This window comes from Pleurodeles waltl, chromosome 12 (assembly GCF_031143425.1).
Source record: "Pleurodeles waltl isolate 20211129_DDA chromosome 12, aPleWal1.hap1.20221129, whole genome shotgun sequence".
In the NCBI taxonomy this organism is placed as follows: domain Eukaryota; kingdom Metazoa; phylum Chordata; class Amphibia; order Caudata; family Salamandridae; genus Pleurodeles; species Pleurodeles waltl.
Window position 1 is genome coordinate 601,957,309 of NC_090451.1, and position 18,357 is coordinate 601,975,665.

At 42.7% G+C, this 18,357-nt stretch overlaps 1 protein-coding gene across 5 annotated transcripts in view; it reads right to left on the reverse strand.

Annotated features, from left to right (window-relative positions):
• Positions 1-18,357, reverse strand: part of METTL25B (methyltransferase like 25B) — a 237,649-nt gene that overhangs the window by 101,329 nt on the left and 117,963 nt on the right. For 4 of the 5 annotated variants that reach the window (XM_069217835.1, XM_069217834.1, XM_069217832.1 and 1 more), the window contains exons 5-6: positions 10,385-10,598; positions 7,401-7,463 (exon numbers count right to left, since the gene is read on the reverse strand). In XM_069217835.1, coding sequence (XP_069073936.1) covers positions 7,401-7,463; positions 10,385-10,598 — 277 coding nt within the window. The remainder of the gene's footprint in view (positions 1-7,400; positions 7,464-10,384; positions 10,599-18,357) is intronic. The other variant, XM_069217836.1, reaches the window with a different exon arrangement.

Below are 18,357 nucleotides of genomic sequence, written 5' to 3' on the forward strand. Positions count from 1 at the left end.
CATGTGCAGCTGGGACAGTGACATGACACGACCTTTCACGGGGAGACTCATCCAGTCTGAGCACCAGTCCCCCCAGTACCAGTAGAGACCTGCATCAAATTGAGAGACTGTGGCTTTGCACTACCCAGGATGGCACAGTGGGCAAACCACCCACTGTAGAGACTTGAGAGACTGTGGCTTTGTACTCCCCAGGATGGCACAGTGGGCAACCCACCCACTGTAGAGACTTGAGAGACTGTGGCTTTGCACTCCCCAGGATGGCACAGTGGGCAAACCACCCACTGTAGAGACTTGAGAGACTGTGGCTTTGCACTCCCCAGGATGGCACAGTCGGCAACCCACCCACTGTAGAGACTTGAGAGACTGTGGCTTTGCATTCCCCAGGATGGCACAGTGGGCAAACCACCCACTGAATAGACTTGAGAGACTGTGGCTTTGCACTCCCCAGGATGGCACAGTGGGCAAACCACCCACTGTAGATACTTGAGGCTTTGCACTCCCCAGGAGGGAATAAATGGGCATGGAGCCCCGTCGTGGATCTGGCTTTGCAGTCATCCGGCTGAGGTGCCCCCTCTTCCCTTCCCCCTGAGGTGCCTGTAGTATTTCTATCTGATGCCCCGGCAGTGTTCTCTCTGATTGTGGTCAGGTATCGTTTGTGGGCCTCGCCCATGTATTTTTGGACTGATGGTGCACGGACATTGTTATGTACATATCTGCACTACTTCTCGTATTGTATATAATTATGACTGGTTTTCAAATATATATCTGTATATTTTTGTATGACATGTATATTGGCACATTACATTGTTTGACCGATTTTCGCTTTGTGTATTCATTCTTCCGGGGGGATTGCGGGTTGTTACTGTGATTTTTGTGAATGCATTGGTGTGTATGTTGTAATATGCGAGGGTGGGGGTGTTTGGTGTGTGTCCCCCTAACTTTTGCCTCCCCCCTCCCCCATGTCGTAGGTGCAGTACTCACCGTTGTCTGCGGCGCCTACGTAGCTGTTGGTCGTAGAAGAGCAGAAACACAAGGGAAGGAGTATTTGGAGTTCCGGCTCCATGGATTCCTCGTTCCTCGTGGGATATGTTAAGGTGAGCGTTTTCCCATAGCAAAAGCTGTTTCCGCCGTGTTTTTATCCACGGTGAATCCGCCCCGGAAAAGGTGGCGGATTGGCGGGTTGTAATACTGTGGGCGGTACATTGTCTTCCGCCTGTCTGTTGGCGGTGACCGCCGCGCTGCTTGTCTGTACCGCCGTGGCGGGCGAAGTGTTAAAGTGGCTGTCTTTGTTGGCGGTTTCCACCAGGGTCATAATTCCCTTTTTTTGTCCGCCAGCCTGTTTGCGGTATTTCCGCTGCTTTAACACCGTCTGCCAGGGTTGTAATGACCACCATTGTCATTTACAACAACAATAGTTCTAACTTTCCGAAAAGCGAGACCTATTGCATTGCAAATACTTGTTTATTTGTGCAGCAGTTGTGAAAGCGCTGCAAAGGTCCTTGTACAACCAGCAGCTTTCGGGCAAAAATAAAAGCATCAAGATAACTGGTGAGTAATGTGAATGCTGGAGAGAAATTGGAGTTTTGTCTAGTGGCAGTTGATTCATTTAAGGTAGCACAGATGGTTAATATACCTTCTGCAAGGAAAATGTATCATGCAAAGAAAAGTGTTTTATGTGCATGGCACAGTGGGTTGCTGCTTTTGTCACAGAGATTCTTTTGTTCCTGTGTAGTTCATAAGTTACAATCGTAATCTAGCACAGTGAGCTATGAACTGCCACCAAAGATGCATGCAAACTGCATGGCACAAATTATAAATCTTTTTTTCCTAGTCATTAATTTTCCTTATGCTGTCTAAAAAAAGGTTTGCTGCAGTAGTAATACATTGTTATTATTACAGCCAACACTAACCACTGTGTTATGTTCTGAATTCTGAGTTTGTTCTTCTCTAGACCAAGCACTATTAGAAAATGCCTACCAGTGTGGAGGACATGTGAATCCTACACTTTGTCGTCTCCTGTAAAGTGCTCTGACACCCTACACTGGTATGAGAGGTGCTCTAAAACAAATGAATTACATGTGACAGAGAGGCTATGGAGAGATCAGAGGCCCTTATGGTTTTACTTCCTTTCCCACCACATATTTATGGAAGAAACTTTCTCAGATCTTATGTACCTAAAACATAAAAACAGAAATTTCTTGGAAAATGTAGAATCTGACCTGAGGATTCAGCTTTCCTGAATAAAATCAACTATTGAAAAGTTAGTCGCCAAGATGCTGCGCCAACCTTCCCATTAAATTCGATTTTTGCATAATTTTTCAATATAAACTAAATATATCATTAGAAATGTGATTATTTGTTTGGTTTGTACTTGTTTGTATATGTTTTGCAAATTACTTTTTTAATGTTTGAATATAAATTGTACAAATTCTTTGGGGGTGCCCTGCTACCAGCTGTGACTGTTCTAGAACCTATTTCCTTTAAAAAGCAAGAGCTGATTTCTTTTAGGAGCAACAGCAGCTGGAAGGGATTACTTGATGAAAAGAGAAGCCAAATTGAATCCAAGGCTTCCACAACTCAAAGCAGCACTTTCTAAGTGACAAAACACAAGATTACTTTAAGTTTGATCCAAACAGATATGTAACTACATTAAAATATTTTTCGTTTTATTTTTCAATACAATTATTTGTTTTTCTTGTGATAAGCAAAGCTACATAGTAAAACAATTATATGAAAAATAATGCCTGAAAATTATTATGGTTTGTATACGTAGATGGATGCTTAAAGAATTTTTTTGTTATGCAACTTTTAGTGGGGATAGCCCCTTTCCAACATGAACTCACTGACTTGTATCATGCCCATACTTCTATGTTTAAGACCTTTCACGATGAACAATGCACAATTAGTGGGCTTTTTAGCGAAGTACGTTTAGCCATTTGTTGCTTTGGGTCAGCTGCTAGAAGTCACTGTATACTAGATGTTCCTGAGTAAGGGAACACATTTAGGGCATCAAGCACCTGAATGCAAATAAAAAGCCTGGACTGGGTGAGCTACTCAGGCTTGGACCCAGGAAACGTGAGCTTTCTGTAACAAATGTATTTTTTTGGTACACCTATTTTGTTGCTTCTCGCTGTGCAACTTCTACTCTTTGCCCCTTTCTTGCTTTGAAGTGTTCCCATTCCAGCTGTAAAACTTTCTGTACCTTTGCAATGCACAACACCAAACAATTCAGTGAAAGCCACCACGAGAGTGTGAATGCTTTGCTGAATGACCAGCGTGTGAGTGACCGCAATCTGCAGAAAAAGTACATTTATGCCTCCTCTCTATGCATGTCATCATCTAATAACTGGTGTCGGCAACAAAGCCAATGGGCCTCACATTGATGTCGTAAGTAACACATACAAACGACATCTGTGCATGCCTGTTTCTCTATGTGTTAGCACATTAGAGCCTGACCTACTGCTTTTGCTGCATCTTGGTATAAAATGGAAGAACTACAGTGAGATCTTAAAGGGGGTGCGGAGAGAGGCCCAGAGTGAGGATAAACAACCAATGAGGATTCTGCTCTGTGATTCCTGTGAATAAAAAGTACTAGTGAGATAAGGATTTTCTCTTATTGGCACTGCATGCTTGTTATCTATGGCCAGAGCTCTCATCCACAACTGCTGGCGTCCGAGCCAGCAGTGCCAGAGCATCCGAAAGGCCCTGCAGCACTGCTGGTCTAGAGAAAGCAAACTGCAACTGGAAGTCATGGCAAATAGAGATTGTCTGCTTCTTTGTGGAACATAGGGGGTTATTCCAACTTTGGAGGAAGTGGTAATCCGTCCCAAAAGTGACGGTAAAGTGACGGATATACCACCAGCCGTATTACGAGTCCATTATATCCTATGGAACTCGTAATACGGCTGGTGGTAAATCTGTCACATTTGGGATGGATTACCACCTCCTCCAAAGTTGGAATAACCCCCATAGACTGCTACTGCTTTGCTGCACTAGTTCTGCATCCGAGGAAGCCTGCTCTGATCATTTCTGTGATGTACCTGTGTGTGCAAGGTGCTTGTGCTGGTACCTGAAGGGCATGTGCTCTTTTATCTGAAAGTAAACTTGCAAAGCTACGAGTCCTATATATTTTAAAATACATTTTCACATTAGTATATCATTTTACTCAGCTCTCCTTTCTTAGCTTACTACTTTCTTGTGTTTGCCTCTCTTTCCTCTCATGCTGTACTCTTCCTCCATTCCTCTACTCCCAATCTTTTATGCTTTATGACATCTTCTTGCCCTTCTTCCTGCCTACCTCCTCCGTTTGTGCTCCCCTGCTTTCCTGACCTTTCTGTTCTGTAGCTCATGTTTTTATCCCAATCCTAGCCTCACGTATACTGCTGTAATTATCTCTCTCTCTGTGATCTTAGATTATGCACTTTCCCTTTTTGGTTTGAATAAGTTGAGTTCTACAATGTTTGTTGTATTCTTGTTTTCTTTATGTTGCCAGTTGTCTGTAATGTAGGCCACACTTTTCAATGTTGTTTCTCTGTAGAACACTTTGACACTAATTTGGTAGAATAGCTCATTATAAAAATGCACCATAAAATAAATATTTTGTCATATGTTTTGTCTTATTTGTCTACTAGGATCTCCCTTATATTGTGTTTTTCTTTGTTGCTCTTTGAGGCTCTAGGCCTCACAAGTCATTATCCATTTACAATAGCTAACATGTTCATTTGCATTACTGTGTAGCAATGGGCACTGCATTGACAGCGGGTGTTGATAGTGCACATCTAGTTCATTTATTCATGTGCATACCTGGTGCTCAGACAAATGGATAATAGAATTCCATTTGAACAGGAGTGTGCAAGGTAGTCTCACATAATTTCTCTCACCCAATATCCCGATGATGATGATTATGTTTCTCACAATCTAGAGAGTACATAATGACTGTTCATAGCTGCTTCTGCGAGAGAGATCTGGACTTCAACTGCATTCCAGGTAGGAGATCAGTGCGACTCTGAGTTGAGACACCCGAGGAAATGTGGCCTGTTGTCTCATAATATTGATTTCAGTAGAGACACAACTGAGCATCGCCTCGCAGACAGGCCTACTGCTGGGGAAACATACGAAGTTCAGGTATGACCATGTGTTGACCCTACTGAAACAGTGATTCTCATTAGTACAAAAGCGTTGATGCTTGAAGGTTAGGCACATAGGGAACAGTAAGAGAACACAGTTTAACATGATGTCTGCATTCATAACATTTAAATGTTCTTCTTCAAAGAGCTCATGCGTGCCATTCAAGGCCATAGGAGTACAAAGAAGAAGGGCCACTATGCCCCATAAAACACACTTGAAAGCACAGCAGTCACATTTCTAGGGATTTCTTAGGAATTAACTTGTTCAGTTTTGCACTCTGGTAAAATGTTGATTAAAGAGATTATAGAAAGTATATTTAATGTGTTATGTGGAAATGGAGAAGGAATGAGCAAACCAGGAGCAAGGAATGCTTTACTCACTTCAGTTGAGTGGAAGATACTGTTTTACCTTACAAGATATGGTTAAGTTGCTAAAACACAGCTGCATTCTTCGTAATCAGCATGTGCAATAGAAGACAGACAGCACATGGTTTCCCTATAAAATATGTATAAGCCCTAAATAGTACTTGATAGCCAAACACATGACGTAGTTAAACCAGTGGTATGGGCACAAAGCGTTTCAAAACATTTCTAGTAATCTATGTGAGTGGTTCTGATTGAGCCAAGCACTAATCATTAAAGGGTTATGAATAGGTCACATGTGAGGACTATTTAGGACAATGAACCTTCTAGCAAAGGTGAAGCCAAATAGAATATTGTACCCTTTTTATGTAAAAGTAACAATGTTGCAAAACAGCCAGCGATTTCTGTGTTTTATGCTTCTCTAAACTGCGATTTGAATTGAGAATTCTGGCTAACCATGGGTCTGTCATTAAGTTAAATCTTTCTTATTTATATTTTTATTTGTTTTTAATGGGTATGCCACATAACAAGAAATACATGATGTTTTCATTCAACAGTAAACTTTAAACCCAGATTAAGCCAGTTTCAATTTACCTGGGAGCCATTTTCTGTACTTGCTGTTTGGCACTCAGGGCTGATGTAGGCCCCTTTCTGCATTGGCTTTCAGAACCTTCATTGATATGTCTTATGCAGCTAAAATCGGTAACCTCTGTCTATGAGACTCGCCTGCATCCTAGAAATCCACTTTAAATCAAGCTCTCCTGTCCTTACCTCTGGGAATATTCTGTGATCTAGTTCACTGCTATTTGCTTACTTGCAGAATTTTCAGTACTTAGTTCTACGCCCATGCTATTTCAGCCTGCTACATCAAAATACATCTTTATCTGCTTAGTGCTGGGATAACATAACTTATTCCTCTTATTTACAGCTGTTACTTTCCTTGTCTCCTATTTCTGTTTTCCCTTTTCACAGATTCTGACCACCTGTACCTATCGCCTTGTAGAGGCAATTCATCTTTTGCCATTGTGGTTTTCAGTAGATGTTTACGTATGTATTTCCAAGGTACTTCTAGGTCCTGGGCAGTGGAAGAAAAGAAAAGCGTACAGAGCAAAACAGAAAAGTTTGAAAGCAGATGAGACGTTTTTGAGTGTGAGCAAAAGGCAAGCCGGAGAACTGGAGAGAATAGAGGAAGGCCGTGGAGGAAGGTAAGGTGAAGAGGGGACATCAAGTGAGTTCATAGGTAGAGTAAGAACAGAGATGAGAAGGGAGAGAGGAGAGAGGCGAGTGGAGGGAAAAGAGGAAGGCAGAGGAGGAAGGTAAGGTGAGGTGAAGAGAGAATGGGAGAGGAGAAAGGTAAAGTGAGGAGAAGAGAGGAAGGCAGGGGACGTCATTGGAATAGACGAGGTCAGAAGAAGAGAGCGGGACAGGGGAGGGAAGGAGGAAGAAGCATAGACGAAAGAGGTAATAATGACTGGAGAGGATAAGGACATGAGGAAAGAGGGATGATGGGGTAGGAGAAGAGAGGAAATGGGAGCAGAAGAGATTAGACAGCATATGACGGAACCCTTTTTGACTCCAAACACACTCCATAACTGTGTGACGCAATCGCTAGAGTGGAATGTAATGCAAGCTTGGTTTAGAATATTTGAGTTTACGGAACAGGCAAAAAAATAAAAATGTGTAATCTGAAGCTCGGTGTGTGCGTAGTCATTGGCGGGTACCTAGGATGGTGAGGACACTACACCTGGATGTAATTTAGTTTCACTAGCTGCAAAGTAGTTGCTTGTGCAAAACCTTTACATAAACTGAGATTAGGCTGCATAGGTGGTTCATGGACAACAAGTTATGTTTCACAACAAAGTTCAATCCATGAGAAAGAAAGCAGAGTTTTCTTGGTGGACATTAACTGACCTGGCCAGACCCGACGTCCACAACATGCTCACAACCGGTAACATGACTCAGCTGCTTGACTAGCTGAAAGAAAAAAAGACCTGTTTTATAGCTCTCCAAGGAAGAGGCATACAGCAATGACCTGACATTTACTTGCTGCAATAGCAGCGGGCAGTGGATCACTGACGAGTCAAGGAAAGAGAAAGGAAACCGATCCCCATGATCTACAAAAACCTTGCCAGTGGGTCTGAGGCTCCTATTTTCTCTGTGATGGTGCCCCTACCCTATTCTCAACTATTACTTCAGGCCCGCTAGCATTCAGAGCAAAGTTGATTTGTCAAAGATCACGTGGCTTGGTCAGGTGGGACAGCAGAGATTAACATCTTTCCCTTATCCACCTCCTCTTATGTTCCTTTTTGAAGCTGTACATCAGCATCAAAGCAGCAGTGGAGGTAGTCATAATACCTTGGGGTAAAGCATGCTGAGACAGCTACTGCCTCTCCGCAAACAATCTTTGTTTACAAAGGTTGTATTGTACTAAATTCCACTGGTTTCATAGGGTTGTCTCACACCAAATAGTTTCTCCGCAACAGCTACCTCTCACCCCATCAGAAATCACAACACATTCTCACACCCCAGCAGGCTCCTGACACAGTTTTTTCTCTCATACACAGAGGGCTTGAATAGGAGTTGGGTGGATGGTTTTCACTGGCCGACGAACTTCCGAGGGGGCGGTTGCCGCCACATTGGCTACCTCCCAGTCGGACCAATTAAGAGTTTCCCGCTAGGTCAACAGGCAGAAACCTGAGTTTCCACCTGCTGGCCTAGCGGGAAACAGTCTACAGCAGCCTACAGCATTGTCTCCAGCCCGTAATCGAGCTGGCAGAAATGTTGTAGAGCGCAGGGTGCATCTGGCGGCCCGACTGTCAGGGTTGAAATATGGCACTCAGACCGCCGCTTTGGTGCCTGTCCGACCGCCATCCATGAACCTGGTGGTCTTGTGACCGCCAGGTTGGTAATGAGGCCCACAGTCTCCCTTCTCTCCAGCTTCCAAGGCCATCCCTACATGCCCAGCTACTCACGCTAGTCTCCTGCAGCAAAATGGAGTGTGGAAGCCAGCAGTGTGCTGTTAGACGCTTAGGCTGGAGATACCATACAGAGGAGAAAAGTGGAAAGGCATTATTTAATATGGACGGTTGATCCAACTCAAACAATCAGAAAACAAACATCAGTTTGTGATATATTCCCAAGACCAGGGTTTTAACACACTTTTAACTTTTACAGCTTTGCAGGGCTATACTATTGGCAATACAACTCTATACAAATTTCTTTAACAAAAATCCTCAACATGTTATGCACTCTAACAAGATGCAATATTCAATTTCTTTGGACACATAACTCATGCTGGATGACACACTCACCAGTCCCCCCCAGAAGGCATGGATACAAATGAATAAATACCTACTTCTACATACATTAAACAGCACTAACCATTACTATACAAATACAATCAATAGATATACACAAAGGTCCTTTTCCAACATTCATCCAACTCAACAATCAGAAACAGGCACCAGTCTGATGGAGTCCTCAAATCCAGGGTGTGAGAATAACCCATAGTCCAAGTACACTGTCAGGCCACACCAGTGGCCGTGAAACATTGTAGCTTAACAAAATCCCTACTGACCAGATGGTGGACCACTATGTCTGTGCTAGAGATAGAGCCAGGGAGTGAAATGGGGGACAACGATGGCAGAATTACACTCAAAGTCTGAGTTGAACAGTATTAACCACCTCTACTAAGAACTATTCAATGCTATTAGTGAATTGTGCTTTAGCGAACCAGTTTAGTTGCCTACTTTAGTCAGGCAATCATGATTCTAAAATGTTGCAGCACTCCTCTGTTGAGCACACCTGAGCGACATTCAATCTCAATGAATGTAGTTGTCAATCCATATCATCACTGCTTCCAATGTTTCACATGCATTACTGAGTTCTCTGTATTGTTTTGCTCTTTTCTTTGTAAAGTGACCTAATACCTTTTGGTGCAAGAGTGATATATAAAACTATTACATTTATTTATAAAACTGATAGGACACCTTCACAACAGGCTTTCTCCACTCAGCGAGCCTTACTTAACTTCACACAACAGAAACAAAGGTACTGGCTTAGCACATAGCTTGTTTAGGATGTACCCACTCCACACACACACTCACAATCAGTAGACTATAAACAGTCCTTACCATGAGCACACTACATTTTTTTTAAATCCTGCACTGAGGCATTCATGGGAATTGTTACCGGTATTTTCACTCAAAAATGTTATCATGCACCTCTCCATACACTCAAAAATCTTTAAATGTCTCCCACAATGGAACTCAATTTACCTCAACACTAACCTATGTGAACCATGTTAGAATTAACTCTGAACATACTCTATTATTCTGACAAAGTCAAACACCAACAGAGATCAGACGCAACCAATTGATGGGCCTTTCTAGTTCTGCACGAGAAATGAAGCCTAGATTGAGAGTACACTAGTATGTCACGGAAATGGCAATTGCAATGTCAGTAGTATAAGACAAAATGTGGTGAGCCCTCTCCTCCTTTTGGAATATTACAACTTGTTATTTTCTGAAGCCTTTGTTTTGTTTCGTTTTGGGCATGCGTTCACTCATTCATGATCATGTCCCTCAAAATCCACAATATACAGGGACATAAATTCCACCATAGATGTCTTTACCACTATCATGTTCAGACCTTATAAGCATTCCCAAAGCCAACCACTAAACAGTGAGAGAATTGTGAGGAATTGGTACTGTAGTAAGAAAAGTGATTTCATACTACAACAGAATTGTTCCCTAAACATAACACTCACACTTTGTCATTTTCTCAGTCAAACTGTTCCCTTGTTTGCACTACAAATCCCTTCCTTGGTGGGAACCTAGTAAACATAAAGGCATTTAAGTACAAAAGTGATTACTACAGTTATTTTAGAAATTCACCTTGCCCAGTTGACGAATTTCATGTTGCTTTTTTGGTTTCACATGCTTCCTGAAGATGTGGTTCAGCAGAGAGTTCTGACAGTGGTTGTTCTGAAACTCCTCTTGAAGGCCGCTGCACACCTCACCGCTCTGGCACTTGGGAGTCCTAGGGTAGGCAAGGGCCTGGGCTGCAACTTTCAACGCCAGCAAAGACAGTGGCCACACAGACCTGTAACTAAAATCACACATAAGCCAGTGAAACGAACTTGCAATACCAAAGGTCCAGAATTATTTATTTTGATTAACACAAAACCTTCCTGAGCTTTTACCAAGGACACTTTTAATTTTCTAAAGAGGATAATGAGAGCTATTGCAGTAGTTTGTACCTAACTTGTTCAATATCCAAAAGATGTGCCCTACCTCAAAGCAATGAAAAAGGCAAAATCAACAGATTATATATAATTATGTTATTAAATAGCGATCTAATTGTAATTCTTTTTGGTACAAGGCATCTATTTATTCCGCTTTAGCACATGTGCTGCAGTGAGACTTTTGTATAGCACTAAACTTTGGGGGAAGGCCTTTAGGGAGAAGGGAGATTGCTACTTTTGTTTTCAAACTGTCTACGCCCCATTTGGGAATTTGGGAAGGGGTAGATCACAAGGCCCACTGACAGTAGAGTAGGCCATAATATAATCTGCTGTGATTTGTCAAATTTCTGTGCCACCACAACTGGAAGGTAATTCTTGTGTTTAATTAGGTCTGCATCGTTTTATGTTTCACTTAAGATTTTGGCACTGTTTGATGAATCTAAATGAAACTTTCCAAAACAAACAGTTCATCCACCTCAGCTCCTTCAAGGAATGACTGGAGCTGTTCCATAAAGTGGTGGTTGGAGGAGGTTTGGGGGGTTCAAGCAAAGGAGGTCCTCAAAGTGCGATTTCCCCCTTTGATTCACATAGGAAACTTAACTTTTCGATGCTGAAAACAATGGCTGAATAGAATTACACAAAACTAGGTAAAAAGTTAGTACTTTACTCAGAAAGCATACTATTAATTATTCACTATATATCTATATTTTTTATAGCAAAATCAGTGTTTGAAAAGAGCCTTGGGTTGGCCTCTGATTGGCCAATTTAAAGGGTACCAGTCAATCCTGATTGGCTGGTCACAACATGAACAATATGTTGTGGCAGACATTACAAGACTCAGGGACACGGTCCCTGCATCCTAAAAATATTTGACTTAAATAAAATTGAAATGGGGAGAGAAAGCACACCCCAACCACCAAGGGCATGTGCTGGGTTTCAAGGTGACTCCCACTTGATTGGATGGCCACAACATGTAGAACATGTTGTGGAAGCCATTAGAGGACCCGGGCTCCAGGCCTCTATTGAAATGTATTTTGGTGAAAGCCTGTTTATGAGGGTCGCAAAAAGGAACACATATGAAGTTTGATAATAGATTTTAGTCACAATATAAATCATTTGTTGGTGGTGTTATACTCATTTTATGAATTCTGGTGAGTTTTCAGATGATTTTGCTCTGTGAAAAATGCTAAACATAAGCTGGGATTAGATGAACCATGTTCAAGAGAAAACTGTTTTCTCTCATGATTTTCTCACAGAAGTGAGGGAAGGTGCTCCAGAAGCTAAAATGAGAGCATGTTTTCTATAAATGCACACTCTCTTCCTCAGCTATGTGAGAATAAAGTCTGAAGTTCTGTACTTCCAACAGCAGAAGCAGCATCCTGTCAGTTTATTCCCAAGTGTTCTACTGCAGCTTCCTACAGTGTTCTAATGAACAACAACATTCTGTATTTATCACAAGAGTGACACATCGGAACATCATTTTGATGCAATCAAAGCTGTAAAAAAAGGCAGTTCCTTTAGAAATTAACTAAATTAGGGATTTCTTTTTGTCATCGTTAGTGCCCTAGCAAAGTAAAATAAGGATACATTTTCCACGAGTTCCCACATATCCTTTCAACCCCTTCAGTAAAACATTGACATGCAGACTGAAATGTAATTGCAACACAAGCAGCAGTCTGTCAGTTAACTCCCTGGTAATGAACTGCAGCATCACCACTTAGTTCTAATGAACAACTAGAGTGCTAATGTTAGAAATGGGGTCTCTGGTTGGCAGTCAGTTTGCACTCTGTCCAAGGAGGGACCCTGATTCTAGTCAGAGTAAAGGAGATACACACTTTGATAACCCTTGCTCACCCCCTTTTTTAGCTTGGCACAAGCAGTCAGGCTTACCCCAAAGGCAATGTGTAAAGTATTTGTACCAACGCACACAGTAGTACAGTGAAAACACTACAAAATGGACACTACACCAGTTAAAAAAATTAGCCAATATTTATCTAAATCAAACAAGACCGAAATGACAAAAATCCAACATAAACAAAAAAGCTAAGAATTTTGAAAAAATAGTCTTACTCCATAGAAAACAATGAAACCGTTGTTGCTACACAAAATACCTGGTTTGTGTCAAAAATAAAGCCACACGGGTGAGCGTGCGTCAGAAAAGTCAGTGATGCATCAATTCCTTACTAGCAAGTGAGGCAGTGTGTCATTTCTTCTCTGGTCAGGTAGGCAATGTCGTTTTTCTCTCCTGCAAGATGGGAAACATCCTGAACAACTAGGTCTAAATCACTACTTGCCTGAACCACTACTGCTAAACAACTAAAAAGGCTCTACAACTAAGTACTGAACAACTACTGTCTAAACAACAATTGTGCCTGAATAACAATTGCCTGACCAACTAATTTTAAGGTAAGGTTTTCTTTTTGGTTTTTATGGTTTATTAGTTGTTTAGAATATATATATATATATATATATATATATATATATATATATATATATATATTAGTTGTTCAGGCAATTGTTATTCAGGCACAATTGTTGTTTAGACAGTAGTTGTTCAGTACTTAGTTGTAGAGACTTTTTAGTTGTTTAGCAGTAGTGGTTTAGGCTATAGTTGTTTAGGACCTAGTTGTTCTGTCACATATTCCTGCAAGAGAGCGATGCGTCGATTTCCGGATGGGCACCTCGGAACTGGGCAGGTTCACGTTGATTTTGATGCCCAGCGATGTTGCGTGCGAAATCCAGCCGCACGGTGATGGAGAACTGCGCTGCGTGAGGGTTGCGTATTTTTCAGCAGCTGCAAGCGGCTGTTGCGTCATTTTTTCATCCCTGATGCAGGTGACGCTTCGATTTCCCAGCAGCGATAAAGGTGGTACGTCGATTTCTCAGCCACGATGCAGGTGGTGTGCCATTTTTACAGCCGCGTTGCAGGTGGTGCATTGAAATTTTCCCCCATGGCTCCTCTGCATGGATTTCAGTCTTCCACCAGCTTCACCTTTCAAGGGCCCAGCGACTGGATAGGGCAGCACATGGCAGGGTAGGAGTCTCAGCAGAGAGTCCAGGTGCTGGCAAATGAAGTCTTTGATGGCCCTGAGACTTCAAAACAGGAAGCAAGCTCAGTCCAAGCCCTTGGAGACACTTCACAAGCAGGAATATACCACAAATTCCAGTCTTTGTCCTCTTTCAGGCAGAAGCAGCAACCCTCAGGCCAATCCAGCAAACACAGTCACAGGCAAAGGGGCAGTACTCCTTCTCCAGCTCTTCTCCTTGTAAGAGGTTCCTCTTGAATCCATAAGTAATCTAAAAGTCTGGGGTTTTGGGTCAACTACTTATACCCCTTTCTGCCTTTGAAATTGGCAAACTTAAAAGGAAAGTCTCTGGTGTTGACAAGATCCTGCCTTGCCCAGGCCTGCCTCAACACTCACACCAAGTGGTTGGAGACAGCATTGTGTGAGGGCAGGCACAGCCCTTTCAGGTGTAAGTGACTTCTCATTCCTCTACTCCAGCCCAGATGACCCACCAGGATATGCAGGCTGCACCCAGCTCCCTTCGTGTCACTGTCTAGTGGAGATTCACAAACATCCCAACTGTCAGTCTGACCCAGACAGGGAATACACAAGCAGACAGAGTCACAGAAGGGTTTAAGCAACAAAATGCTAACTTTCTAAAAGTGGCATTTGCAAACTGACAGTTTAAAAACCAACTTTACCAAAAGATGTACTGTTAAGTTGTGAGTTCAGAGACCCTAAACTCCACACCTCCATTTGCTCCCAAATGGAAATTGCACTTAAAAGATATTTAAATGCAGCCCCCATGTTAACCTACAAGCGAGATAGGCCTTGCAACAGTGAAAAACTAATTTGCCAGTATTTCATTGTTAGGACATGTAAAAACACACCAGTACATGCCCTACCTTTAACATACTCCGAACCCTGCCCATGGGGATACCTAGGGCCTACTTTGGGGTGCTTTACATGCATAAAAAGGGAAGGTTTGGGCCAGATCGAATTGAAAGTTTACAAATTGCACACATGGACACTGCAGTGGCAGGTGTGAGCCATGTTTACAAGGCTACTCATGTGGGTGGCACAATCAGCGCTGCAGGCCCACTGGTAGCATTTGAGTTACAGGCCCTGGGCACCTCTAGTGCACTTTACTAGGGACTTACTAGTAAATCAAATATACCAATCATGGAAAAGCCAATTACACAAAATTTACACAGGGAGCACTTGCACTTTAGCACTGGTCAGCAGTGGTAAAGTGCCCAGAGTCACAACACCAGCAAAAATAGAGGCAAGCACACTGTCAAAACATTGGAAGCACGGGCAAAAAAGACAGGAGAGGATGCTAGGTCTAGCAGCTAACATTCTGAGGCACTCCTGAACATCATTTTGTTGGAACGAGAGCTGCTGATTGTAAGGAGCAGGCCCAAATAAATGAACATTAAGAAGTTAGTGCCGGCATGAAACCAGTTGGTTAAAATGTGAGGGGGGGGGGGGGGTGCAACCAAGACCAAGATGGTGGCGAAATCATATGCCCAGAGTGCTCACCCAGGCGAAAACACTACCATGAAGGAGCTGGAATGGATCTATCCATGGGGACCATGAGGAGTCACAGTACTACATTATGCAGCAGATTCGAAAATCCACAATTTTGTTGCAATTTTTTTTTTTTTTTTTTTAAACAAGTTTTTGCCCCCTGGCAGGGCCTTAGGGGTAAGGGTATTCCTACCCTGCACCTTCTGTTTTGGTTTTTTTGTGTTTTTTAAAACTTTTTTCTTGGGATTTGGCAGAGGTCGTGTCCCAAGAGTGCTGCCAGCACTTCCTGGGTGAAGTGCTGGCAGCCAATCAGATCTCAGCATGAGATCTGTAGGATCTGCAGAGGATGCGCGTCCTTAGATTTACAAATGTATTTTTTCTTTAATAACTCCAAAACTACTGAACGGATTTACACCAAATCACAAAATAGATATTTCTGGGCCAAGATCTACCCTTGTGGCAAATTTGGTGTAACTCCATTCAGCAGTTCAGGCTTTAGTCATGTTGAAAATCCCTCTTGGAAACTGAATGGGAAAAACTCGTTTTGGGACCCCTCTGTTTTTCGTCCTCTCCACTGCTTGATGAATCACCCCAAAACTATCAAGACAGCAGCTGAAGTGAATGGCGTACTAGTTTTGAAAAGTTTGTGGAGAGTCATCAAACAGCACCAAAGTTATTTGCAAAACAAAAAAACGCTTCCTCTATGGAAACTAGGTCCTAAATATAACTACCTACTGGTGACTGGAAAAAAATTAAACTTACCTGCAACTCTGCCTCAGAGGTCCCAGGAGAGTTGGGACTGCTGCTTTCCCTCACTGGTTGACCTCAGGTTAATCAATGAGGGAAAGCATCATTCCCAAGCCCCGGAGGTCCTAGAAGGGTTGGAACTGCTGCTTTCTCTCACTGGCTGACCTTAGGTTAGACAATTAGAGAAGGCAGTAAGCCCAACCTCATCACAGTGTGGGTTGGGATCAGTGAGACTGATTGACACTCGGCCTTGGGTGCTTCAGGGCAGGAGCTGTGACATCCTCAACCCAGCAAAGTTCAGCTCAGACAGCCAGGAGCCTGTGCATTTAATGCATGTCTAGCTCCTTGCTGCCTGATCAGAAAATGAGTAGTGTCTGTCAGGTTGACCTTTGTTCAGCCTGAGTCAGACTGACCTTTGCTCAGCCTGACAGACACTCTTTTGCAAAAGGTAAGGGGCCATGGGCCTTCAGCCCTTATAGACGGGCCACAGCTGTATATTTACATATATATCTATTTATTTATTTATATATATCTATTTATTTATATATATATATATATATATATATATATATATATATATATATATATATATATATATATATATAAATTCCACTGAAAAAGACAAAGGGTAAAGTGACTGTATTGTTATAAAGCATGTCATGACTGATGTAATATGTGAGGAAATAAGCAGTGCATGGCAAGGGCACAAGTTATAGTTACTTTAGGGCACGCGTTATCTAGTTCCAAAGGATAACTATGACTGGTGAATTTCAGTGTAGTTTAGTTTAAAACATTACGTTGGCACTGAAATTTTCATCTGTATATAATGTCACTTTAACCTTTTTTTCAGTGAATTTCTAGGGTTTTTTAACATAAAGTAATATTTTACTGCTGTGTGTAAAGCCAACTTACCCCCGCTGAACACAGCTAAAGGCCCTGCAACCAACACCCCCCCACACCCACGGGCAGCCAACCCCACAGCGCATGCAGTGTACGACCTGCCCGCTGGCCCACACCGGGAACAGCCAACCCCTGCAGCCAGGCCCTGGATCTAACCCATTGGTGCAGCCCTCCCCCCAGCCACCTCAGGCCCCGGGAACTCCATCCCCAGGTGCCTTTGCTTTTTTTCAAAGGGAGGGGCTCACTGCTACCCTCCTCAAGCCAATTCGGGCTCCAAGGACCACATTCCCAGGGCCTTTGTGTTTTTTTAAGGGGAGAGGGAGGGCACCTCTCTACACCAAGCCACTTTGGGCAATAGGGACCAATCCCCTGGGGACTTTAATCTTTTATTAAGGGGATGGGGGCACGCAGCCCCCCTCCCCGGGCTATTTAAGGTCTCAGAGGCACTAACTGGGGCCAAAAGTTATTTGTAAAATGGAAGAAGCTGCATGGCCCCCCTCCTCAAGCCACAAGAGGGTCGGCTGATCCCATTCCTCTGGACATTTAAGGGGGAAGTTAACGCAGAGCCACCTTTCTGAGCCAATATTGGCCCCAAGGACCCCATTCCATTTTGTATAACCTCTATGACCTAGTGTAGACTGGGCAACTGTTTTAACTTTTCCTGCAAGGCATGACTCGAAGTAAGGCAACAGGCTTCCATTTATTGTGTGAAGATCATTCAATTTATACACAGTACAGCATCTGTCATCCTGCTTTTTCAATGGGTTTAAGTGAGAATGTGGACTACATTATGGTTTCGTCATCCAATCTCAATGTGGAATATTGTCACAATTCTGTTAGGTTTGTTTGTGAAATCTTAGCTCAGTCCTGGGTAGCAAAGGTACAGAGCAGTCAGGCTTTTCACGGCAACAAGTGTCAACAAGTGTTAAGCACTAAGAAGTACCTAAACAGCAAATAAGAAGAAAACAGGCCACAAGAAGAATGGGACACCAATTTAAAAAATAGGTTATATTTTTATCTTTAAATAGACACCTTAATGACAAAAACCCACCAAAGGGATACGGAGATATAATTTTTGGAAGAGACAATCAATCACTGCTTCTTCATTCAATACAATGTCATTGTAATCAACCGCAGTAGCAGTTTTGGGTTAGCCACTACAGTCAAGACGAAAACGGCTACCTTGTCACTCTTGGATGGGCCAGCTCCAATACAGAGTCACTAATAGGGACCAAAACAGGTCCATAGGGCCAGTTAACTGTCACATTTAGTGTCCCTAGTCCAGCTCTAAATCCCTAGGCAAGATTGCTATTGGAGTTGTTCTTATGAAAGAATTACAGAACGCTGATGGATGCTAAGAATGCTGAGCTGTTGTGGTGGGACTTCCTAAGGCCCTTGAGCTTGGGGTGGGGGTGTCTTTGTCCTCAGGGGTCAATCTTCC